The sequence below is a fragment of the Nannobrachium achirus genome (assembly GCF_963921795.1).
Source record: "Nannobrachium achirus genome assembly, chromosome: 23".
NCBI classification, from domain to species: Eukaryota; Metazoa; Chordata; class Actinopteri; order Myctophiformes; family Myctophidae; genus Nannobrachium; species Nannobrachium achirus.
The window spans coordinates 29,558,139-29,569,445 of record NC_137830.1 but is presented as its reverse complement, the minus strand read 5'-3'; the positions used below and the strand labels follow the sequence as shown (position 1 = coordinate 29,569,445).

Sequence of the window (11,307 nt, the reverse complement as noted above, 5' to 3'; positions counted from 1 at the left end):
TAGTGGTTTGTATTTTTTTTTTGGCACACAAGGTTCCGCTGTGTCCCGTCTCAGTCCAACGTTCCCTTTATCCTTTCACCCGTCTTTTTTTTTAACCGTGTTCTTCACTCAGGCAGCCTGTAGGGGGCACTGCTGCTGCTCCAGAGAGAGGAGATGAGAGAGGCAGGACGGATGGATGGACGAATAGATAGAGATAGAGATAGATGGATAGAGGTAGATAGATGGACAGACAGATAGACAGACAGATAGACAGATAGATAGATAGATAGATAGATAGATAGATAGATAGATAGATAGATAGATAGGGCCTCTGGAGTACTTGGAGCCTCTCTCTCTCTCTCTCTCTCTCTCTCTCTCTCTCTCTCTCTCTCTCTCTCTCTCTCTCCAATGTAGAATCCCTCCTCTCGCCCATCTCATCCTCTATCACTTCTCTTTTAGTGTCATCTCCTCCTCCTCTTCTTCTTGTGTCCTCCTCCTCCTCTCTCCTGTGGAGGTGTGTGTGTGTGTGTGTGTGCGTGCGCGCCTCCTCTCACAGGGGGAGACTGCTCTGCGTTTTCCTATCAGGTCAGATTGAAGTCTCATTACTGTCACTGGGAGGTACAGAGACAGAAACAAGCCGAGAGGGAGGGAGGGAGGGATGGAGGGAGGGATGGAGGGAGGGATGCGAGGAAAAGACGACAGGGGAGAGGGATGTGAAGAGGTAAAAAAAAAAAAGAAAGGGAGGGAGGGGGGTAGGACATGCGAGGTTAGATGAGTGCAGGGAAGTGGGTCATAAAAATAAAATAAAAAACACATCTGCTATTTTTGAAAAATCGTGAAAATGTGTGCAAGTCTTTGAATATCTTTGACCCGATCTTTTGACCCGACTTCTAAATCCTTCCTCTGAATCAGTGGTTCTCAAACCTTTTCACGTCAAGGACCCCCACAATTACATTAATTTGGCCGCAGACCCTCCATCTCAAAATATGTTGTTCCAGGGACCCCCCCAGAAGCAGATATTTAAGTTACAAAATTTTGCTTTGAAAAATATAAATTGAAAAAATGTGCACACATTTTCACGATTTTTCAAAAATAGCAGATCTACAAGCTCGCAGCGCGGCACTCGGTGCCGCGCTGTGAGCTTGTATATATGCTATTTTTCGATAGTTAAAGCATTAAATAATTCTAGGCCTAAATGGGTTAATACAACTAAATGAATGATGCGAGGTTAGGGAAGTGGGCCGTAAAAAAAACATGCAACATGGTGGTCTCCTGAATTCATCCATGTTGTGGTTGAATACAGTGTACCAGTGTTTCTCAACCCTTTTGATTTGAGAATTGCTTTGGGCCACGGAGATACCAGTTTTATCTTTGCCCTCCCCCAATCTACACTGTAAAATCATCATTGTTAATTTAACTCTGAGCGTGTACAGATGGAACCAAATGGACTCGTAAAAAGGGTCCATTTGGTTCCATTTGTATACGCTCAGACCATATACAGACCAGTGTACAGTATGGGTAGATTTTGTTCTTAACTATTAAACATTTTAGTTGGGGACACCCTGGAACCCGCTCCACGACACTGGGGTTCCCCCTGTGCTAAAGACATGTTGAGAAACTCGTTAATAAACGTTAATAATGCCATTACTGTGAATAGTCTGGTTATGGTAATAATTAGATTGAAGCGTGAACATGCACAGCATTAGCGCAATTACAGCAATAACCCAGGTTTTGTTTTATCGGACGATACTTCCGTTGTTACAGTATATCGTTGTTACAGTAGATCGGAAAATATTGGTAATGGTTTTTATTTAGCCTTGTTGCATTTATGAATGCGTCCAGTGGGGCGTCACAATAAAATTAGGCATAATATGAGATAAGAGATGTTGTTACCTGACATTAGTTTTGGTGAAAAAAGCATATATCGGTTGATATCCGAATCGGAAATTAAGAGTTGGACAATATCAGAAAATCTGATATCGGCAAAAAAGGCCAATATCGGACATCCCTACTGTAAGCATACTGTATATGGGCGGGGCTCTAGTGTGAACATGGACAGACAGACGACTGTGATAATTAGAGGACTACTGACTCGGATTCTGACTCGTTGCCTCCGTTGACCGTGGGAGACTTGAGGTGCATGGCCAGTCCGCCGTTGGTCTCCCGGTACACCACGGGGCCAGTGGTGGTGGTCTGGGCCGGCGGGCCGGGGACCTGCGCGGGTCTGGGGGCCACGGGGGGCTTGACGACGGAGTTGACGGAGGCGGGCTGAGGGGCGGGTGGCGGGGGCGACGAGGCGGTGTTGTTCTTGGCTGGGGGAGGAGAGGTGATGGTGATGGGAGGGTTGTAGTCACCCAGCTTCTCCCTCAGACGGTTCTTCATGTTCTTGTCGGTCAGCGGGGGAGGGTAGCTTATCTTGTTCTTTAGAATACCTGGAGGACGGGAGGAGATTTTCGCTTATTCACGGAAACAATGGTAACAAACAGAGTGGAAAAGTTTGCAGTCCCGAAAACCTGGAAACAAGTTAGCATTTTGCACTTCCTGGTTCTCTCTCTCTCAAAGACTATGTTGTTGTTGTTTTTTTGTTTGTTTGTTTTTTTAGGTTTTTACTAGTACAATATATAGTGAGAAATGACTGCAATAAAGCAGAACGCCCGCAACACTCCAGATTAAATATAAATCTTGCACAGCTCGATAATGACATGAAAAAGCCAGCACAAAATACATTTCTGTCCTTTTCACATGGTTTATTTACTCACGGACAGAAACAATGGGTGCGTTTCGACCAACTGGTTTTCCTCCACGTTTTTACTAGTTGAATGCCTTATACAAGGTCTGTGGTCAACAGATATTTTACCTTTTGTTTTCTACAACATAAAATATATTACATAATAGTAAAATATCCCTCCAGAGAATTAAAGGCTTTAGAGTTTGCTAACAAAGTTGGCTAAATTCCAGAGAAGTCATTGGGGTCATCATTACACATCATCGTGCCAAACTCACATTAGTGGTGGTGACATTCGAAACATGCGGTTATGTTTGTTCATAGCGTACCGTTAGATTTTTTGCTCTGCCCATCACATTTAGGCTTACATTTAAAAAAGAATAATAATAATCATAAAACAGGCATTAACTTTGAAGATTATCTTACCCAAACGAGTAAGCATCATGAACATTTTACCACAGAGCTTATTTCCGGCAACAATTAAAACTCCAATGCAAAAATCACACTTCCCAGACTTTTGTCAAGAGAACCAGGAACGTCAAATAATAGCGGATATATATCAGCCAAACCGATACATGGGTTGAGCTATGCCATATATCGTCGAAAAATAGCCGATCTACAAGCACACAACGCCTCGCGGTACACAGCGCCTCGCACCACACCGCGTGTGCTTGTAGATCTGCTATTTCCACTAGTTTTGTGCAACAGTCTCTAGTGATGAAGCAGGGCTTTACTTTGCAAAAAAACATACAAATTTGAAACGTTTCTGCCCGACAGTGACGATATGTGGGTCTATCTCCTCATTAAAGTGAAGTAAGTGATTAATACAACTAAATGGATGGCAGTTGGTTATTGAAGATGACAGGACCACAATGGAAAAAAGCCCTCAGCGCTTTTTGTGAAATCCCTTTAGCATTATTGTAGAACTGTACCTCTGTACGTCTTGCTAAATGTTCAAAAAGTATTCAGTCAACTCGGCTCTAAAGTAGCCCAACAGTGCATCGCGAGTTCCAAGTCCCAAACCCGACAATCCCCATCTCTCTCTCCCTGCAAGTCTCTCCCCATCTCTCTCTCCCTGTTTCCAGTCCATCTCCACTTTGGGTGCCATGGCATTGGTCCGACATTTCATTGTTCCTGCATCCCATTAGTCCGAATCTGGTGAATGTTAACCTGGTGAAAATACCATGCCTAAACCTGAACCTAACCCAAACCCTAACCTTAACCTCAGTAAAACTATGCCTAAACCTAACCTAAACCCTAACCTTAACCTCAGTAAAACTATGCCTAAACCTAACCCTAAAACCTAACCCTAACCAAATTAGGACTAATGAGATGTAGGACTAATGAGATGTAGGACTTATGGGAAGTCCCCCCCACTTTCAACTATAAATAAAGGCAAAATATCTTAATCAATTAATCAATCTCACCCTTCCTGTGCTCGGGCTGCTGGTTGGTGGTGTTGCTGTTGCTGTTGGCTTGGGCAGGTGGCGCTGTTTCCTCCCTCTCTCTGTCCGCCACATGGTTGAGCTCTACGTTCACCTTGGTCTCCACCTTTAGCCTCTCCAGCCTGCCCGGCTCCTCACTGTCACTGGCTGTGGTTGGCTCCGTCGGCCAGTAAGGCTTCACGTGATTGGCCACTGCCTCCACCGGATGACCTTTATCTAGAAATGGTAAAACACACAGAATTCAACACCACACATAATATGATTAGAATGATTTTGGGGCGCCACAGAACACACAATTTTTACACATCATTGTTACAATAAAACTATTACTCTGCAAGAAGTGTTGTTATTAACATATTTGACTCTCATGACATCAAAGTATAGATATATTTATAATATATACCGAACATTAAAAAGAAAATGTCAGCCAATGTTATTGCAGTAGCTTTCTCCAACTCCACACACAAAGAACTATACAGATATTGTCTAGGGATATGATAACGTCAGATTAAGTTAAATAAAACGCTACTCCGGAATTCTCCTTTATATACATTTTTATTTGTGAAACTTTTACTTGTACTGTACCTTTGGGTGTGATATATTAATTAATATGTTAGGGACATGAACCTTTGGGTGTGATATATCAACATGTTAGAAAGAGTGACATAGAAAGATTGATATAATGTTAGAGAGAGACATGTACCTTTGGGTGTGCTGTGGACAGGCTGTCTCTCGTTGTTCCACTGGGGTTTGATGTCCAGGTGGTCGTCCTCGCTGTCGGAGGAGTGCGACGACGCGTACGACGAGCTGTGTTCGTCCACCGACAGCTCGCTGTCCGAGTCCGAGTCTGAAAAAGACACAGATTCATTTAGAAGGAGCAGAACATAGAGCAGAGTTGCTACGGTATAACTGAATATCGTTGCTGTCGGGCAGAAACCTCTTGTGTTCCCTTATCCTAACTTTTTGTGTGTGTGTGTGTGTGTGTGTGTGTGTGTGTGTGTGTGTGTTTTTTTTTGTAAATTAACGCCCTACTTGATCATAAAACACTTTTGTTCAAAAACACTTTTGTTCATTTTATCGTCTAATCAGGCTTTTATGAACACCCTGAACAGTTTTTCATTTGCTTCATTCAATATTTAGATATTTGAATGTTATCCGGCCCTCCATGCCCAGGGCCTCTCCCAATACACACCCATTGTAAAACTTCAAACTCCATTTTAACCATGATAGATTCAATAAAAACACTCATTATCTTTTTCTGGTGACTAACCTCCCCTACAATATCATAACAGTTTGTTTATTTTTGGGCCACAATGCTTTTATATGAGAGGATTCTGTAAGATGACCCAATGCTATTCTCCATAGAGATAAACGATTAAACGTGTGACGTCGGGACTTCCACGTCATTGGGTTTGTGTCTCACCGTCTCCCTTGGTTCCGTTCCTGTGGAACAGAGGACCGTCCAGGTCTGTGTGTCCCTTGGCTGTCCCAGAAGACACGCTGGGCTTCTGCCCCGAGTCCTCCCTGAACAGGACCAGGAGACAAGGAGACAAGGAGAGAGGAGAGGGAAAGACAGACAGAAGAGAAAAGAATGAGAGAGCCACACAAGGGGAGAGGAGGGGAGGAGAGGAGAGCGTTAACCCATTTAGGCCTAGAATTAGAAGGATTCAAAAGACACTTATAGAATCGGGTCAAAATTCTAATGTTCACGACTTTTCAAAAATAGCAGATCTACGAGCTCGCAGCGCGGCACTCGGTGCCGCGCTGTGAGCTTGTATATCTGCTATTTTTCAATAGTTAAAGCATAAAATAATGATACACAAAATGTGTACCCGTTCTAAATGGGTAAAGCATCAGAGTGAACGTGTCATGAACATGGTTCATTGAGACAGCCGCCATAAAAACACCACAATCTTTCCGCCAGAAGGTGGTGCTGTTTGACAGCATAAACAAAAGAGTCAAACAATGGAAGTTGCGCCTAATGTAATTCGTTTTTTTACAACGAGCTGTTTATCATCTCCGTTCAGGAAGGCATTTGAACCTGGAGGCTAGGAAACAACTTCTAATCAGAATACCAGCCAAATAAACAGTTAAACAGTGTTGTGTTGCTGCTGTTTTTCTCTTCCATTCTCCTCATCTCTGCTTCTCTTCTCTTCCCTTCCTCTTGTATCGTTTGCTCCTCCCCTCCATTTCTTTGATCTATTTCTCACTATTCTCAGCACAGAAACATGTCAAATTCTTTCATGAACTTCATCTCCCATCATGCACTAGTGTAGCTGTTCACTTCAGAGGCAGCCTGTGCTAAGGTGTTTACCTGGAGGGTAAACCGTGGTGTGTGTGTGTGTGTGTGTGAGTGTGTGTGTGTGTGTGTGTGGGTGTGTGTTAACATTTCTCAATCTCTCTCTCTGTTATGTAATCCATCAATACAGCATGTCATATCTCCCCGGGGGGGTATCTCTCTCTTGTTGACCCCAGTTTCAGCTCCCATTACGCAGTAATGACAGCTTTACAGCTTCAGACGTGCGATTCTGTACAAACTGATTTAACAGCGGGTCAATGTGACACCGTTCATCTGTAGTGAAAACAAAGTGTCTGTTTTTCCATGTCTGTCACTGTTGAACATGAGGCGTGAGCGATGTCTTGAACGTGACACCCTGTAAAATTTGGGCGGATTTCATTGCAAACAGAGCGAACGCGTGCAGTGAACCTGCCTTCATGATATGCATCGTAATATCTGAATAATGTGCCCTGTGTCCCGGGTTTAGACAGAGTCTCTTCAACATTTTCAGGCCCAAGGACCCCTTAGTTGAGAGAGAGATGACGCAGGGACACCCACAACATTCCATGTTGTTTCATTGTTTGACAGCACAATCATCGGTGTATTTTGGATTCATGTAAATTGGTGTTTCAGATATTTAACCACTTGAACCGTCAATACTTTATAAACTTGACCTTTCACTCTGTACTTAGTCTGCTCTTTTCCCCCTCTACACCAAACCTCTTTGACAAAAATAACCGATCTACAAGCTCAGAACGCCTCGCACTGCAAGGCGTTGTGAGCTTGCAGATCTGCTATTTTTGGCTAAAGTTCTCAGAATATGAATGCCTAGGTTCAAGTGCTTAATATACAAAAGGAGAAAAAAGATTTCTATCACGCAAAGATTTGCCCCTGTAGTAACTCTGAGGACCACCTAGGGGTCCCGGACCCCCTGTTGAAGACCCCTGGTCTATACTGTTCCTTATCCCTTCCTTTTCCCAGCTAAAATATCTTTGGAGAAAATTGCTGATATACAAGCTCAGAAGATACTGCACTGCAAACGCATTGTAGATCTCACTCAATGTTCTCCTTTTTTTTTATGCCTGAGTGGTGCCATGACATATTCGTGTTCTCTGTCATAAAATGTCCTGTAAACATAATAAAGAGGTTATCATAAACACATGGTATGACATGGTGGGGAGGAGAGGTGCTTGTCTGTGTCTGTAGTGTTTTGCATGGAGACCATGCACCTGCTGCATACAGTATACCCTGTTGCGCTCCTGAATGCAGACGTTGATGTGCATTGTGGAGCAACATGCGAGTGCAGAGAGAGCAACAGATTTCAAATGAATACTTCACCCAATTTTTCTTATCAATTACTAACCCCAAGTCGCATTCCTGAGCAAATAATAATAATGACTTGAAGGCTTCATGGGTTGAGTAATTGATAGAAAACGTTTTTTTGTGGGGGTGAAGTATTCCTTTTAATACAAATAAAGTGAGAAGAAGCAGGGTGTGTGTTTGTGTGTGTGGGTGTATTGGGTCGGTGTTAGTAGGTGTCAGACGTACTGTACATCACCAGAACAATAGGAGCCACACAACTGAAAACGGGTGTAAATATAAACAAGGCGCACAGTTAACTCCACAGGGTTAACGGTGTAAATGTTCACCCTCTGTTTTGACACAATACATTTTTTATCATCTATTATTGTTACACCCCAAAACGCACTCAAATACAAGCGCATGCAGACACACACACATGTACACGCACACACGCACGCACACGCACGCACGCACACACACACACACACACACACACACACACACACACACACACAAACACACACACACACACACACACACATGCACACACATGCACACACACATGCACACACACATGCACACGCACATGTGAGTGTGGACTGTTTCTTAAGACTGTTTGCTGTGAGTTTGTCTGCACCCGTCCTTTATTCCAAAGGTACCACCGTCAATGGAGCACGCTTAACTTAGGACTACTAGTCCTATAGTATTTGAATTAGCTAGCCAAACGAGCCATGCGGTTAGTGTGTTAGCTGTAGCGAGCCATGCGGTGTTTGTACCTGAGTGTGTAAGCCAGGTAGCTGCTCTTGGCTGACCTGAGTGTGCTGTCCAGTGACACGGTGGACTCCCCGATCGCAGAGCGATACAGCGGGCCGTCCTCGATGTACGTGTTGTTGCAGTTCAGAGAGCGCTGCGGGAGCATGAGAGAGAGAGAGAGAGAGAGAGAGAGAGAGAGAGAGAGGTAGAATGTGGGAGAAAAGAACAGTACAGTCATTCAATCAATTGAAATTCAATGTTCTAAATCTCTCCTGGAATAAAGGTGGCATCATTGTATTTGTTGCATAATCCACTGCTTCTCAACCATGTGGGACCCCCACTACAAGACTTGTGTTATCCATCCACCACATCCATCTTCAACCACTTATCCGGAGTTGGCTCGTGGGGGGGTTCAGAGAGCTCCAGAATTAAATATATATATATATATATATATATATATTCCAAACCCGCCAACGCGCTGTGAGCTTAATGCAGATTGGCTATTTTCAACTACCCGATCATATATACTAGGGTTAAAAGTGGTTAAACTGCTTTTGATGCTATATTAACAAACTGTACAGGGGACCGCCTGGAAGCCCCTCAAGGATCCCTTGGAGAACCACTGGCATAATCAGTGTAAAACGGTTGTTATGAAGCTCTCTCACTGTATACTGTGTACTTAGTTCAGTACTGATTGCAGTCACACGAAGGTAAAGGGAAAAAACGGACGGAGACATCCGGAGTGATCAATTATTGTATACAGTATGTAAAGTTACCAAATGGGGGCCGTCCCCAGTCCCGCTTAAGGCCAGATTCCCATGTGCAGTCTGGGGTGAAAACTGATCTAAAGGGCCAGGCCTGTTAGCCAAGCGCACATTTGCCTGCTTGTGTGTGTGTGGGTTTGTGTGCGCGCGTGTATGTGTGTGTGTGTGCGTGCGTGTGTGTGTGTGTGTGCGTGCGTGTGTGTGTGTGTGCGTGTCCTCACAGTGAGCAGAGAAGCTCTGGTAGCGCTGGACTCATCAGGGACAGTCTTCTTCCCCGTGAAGACATTCTTCAAGTTCTTCCTCACCTCTTTATTGAAGACCACATGGAAGAAAAAGATGAACACTCCCTGTGAGGAGAGAGAGAGCGAGAGACAGAGACACAGATTTCAACACACATCTACTGTCAGAGAAAACAAAGGCAATAAAAGTTATGCTCACATTCTTCTCTCGCATAATGTGACTCGTGCAGAATTCTGTAAGAGACTATATCGTCGTTGTCGGGTGGAAACCTTGTATCTCCAAGTTTCAAATGTGTACGTTCTTTCGCAAAGTAAAGCCCTGCTTCATCATACAAGGCCATCGCACAAAAGTAGTGAAAACAGCAGATCTACAGGCACACAACGCCTCGCACCGCGAGGCGTTGTGTGCTTGTAGATTGGCTGTTTTCACTAGTCTAAATCATTTTCAAAATGATAAATACAAAACGAACAGTATTGGACATACAAGGTTTTCACCCGACAACGACGACATGTTGATCCAATAGCCATGGTAACGAGCTTGAAATGGACCAATAGTGGCAGCCGTACAAATGAAACACAAAAGGAGAATGTATATATACCTGCAGACAGCTGAAGATGGCAAACAGGTAGTGGAAGGTCATGACGTCACTGTTGACCGCCATCAAACCCAGCAGCCAGGTGGTGCTGATGAGCAACAGCAGGAGGAACGCCATACGCAACGCAGGACTGCAAACACAAACACACACACGCACACACACACACACACACACACACACACACACACACACACACACACACACACACACACACACACACACACACACACACAGATCATTAGATAAGTTACAATGATTTATTGTGACCCTAGGTCGCAGTTAACTATGGAAACCGGCAGATCATGTCCATCCGTGAGTGAGTAACGCCTCAATGTCTATAGCTGCTGACCTGTTGTGACATCACATCGTGACATCACATTCCATCCTTGTCCCTTGTTTGCCCATTGTATGCCCATAAATGGAGATCCCTTCCACATGTGTTTATAGCTGACCTATGACATCACATTGTTGTGACATCACATTGTGAGATCAAATTCCGTCCTTGTCCTTTGTATGCCCATATATGGAGATCCCTGATGTCATCAATATTAAGCCCATACCTTGGAATGCCCATATATGGACATATTGTGTGAGTCTCATGTGGTCTATAATATGAGACATCTACTGTATGATGTCAGACGTCAGTCATATCCATATTTGGGAAAACTAGAAGCTGGTTCGGGCGGCCCAGCGTCTAGTCGGCGACCTGGCCAACTCGGGAACGATGTAAATAGGGAATGAATGCCCCGCCCTTTAATGCAAACGCCATTATACCTGTTGTCATAGGACCCGTTTTGACCATCTGTTTGCCTGTGTCCATTTATGCCCATATATGGAGATATCTGTATCTGTCTGTCTGTCGGCGTCCATTTTATGTCCATATATGGAGATCACTGTAGATATAGTTCTGGGTCCATTTTATGCCCATATATGCCCATATATGGAGATATCTGTCTATTTGCGTCCATTTTATGCCCATATATGGAGATCTCTGTATCTGTCTGTCTGTGTCCCTTTATGCCCGTATATGGAGATATCTGTTTATCTGCGTCCATTTTATGCCCATATATGAGATCTCTGTCGCTTTTTGTTTGTTTCTTCTTTAAGCAGAATACACAGCCTGCTTAAATCTGCATCATTCAAGTCATCTTCCCAGTCCCACGCTTTGTTGCTTGTCTTATGTTTGTCTTTGTCTCTTTTATTTTCTTTTTTGGAGCGGACCCCAT

General features: G+C 43.8%; 1 protein-coding gene across 1 annotated transcript in view; it reads right to left on the bottom strand.

Moving 5' to 3' along the window:
* Nucleotides 1–501: 501 nt before the first annotated feature.
* Nucleotides 502–11,307, bottom strand: part of celsr1a (cadherin EGF LAG seven-pass G-type receptor 1a) — a gene marked incomplete at its 5' end in the record, with an annotated part of 187,771 nt that continues 176,965 nt past the window's right edge. Inside the window, 8 exons of the mRNA XM_080754310.1 lie at nt 502–590; nt 2,072–2,411; nt 4,132–4,365; nt 4,847–4,996; nt 5,573–5,673; nt 8,506–8,636; nt 9,468–9,593; nt 10,085–10,211. Of these exons, the coding sequence (XP_080610436.1) occupies nt 566–590; nt 2,072–2,411; nt 4,132–4,365; nt 4,847–4,996; nt 5,573–5,673; nt 8,506–8,636; nt 9,468–9,593; nt 10,085–10,211 (1,234 nt within the window). The 3' untranslated portion in view covers nt 502–565. The remainder of the gene's footprint in view (nt 591–2,071; nt 2,412–4,131; nt 4,366–4,846; nt 4,997–5,572; nt 5,674–8,505; nt 8,637–9,467; nt 9,594–10,084; nt 10,212–11,307) is intronic.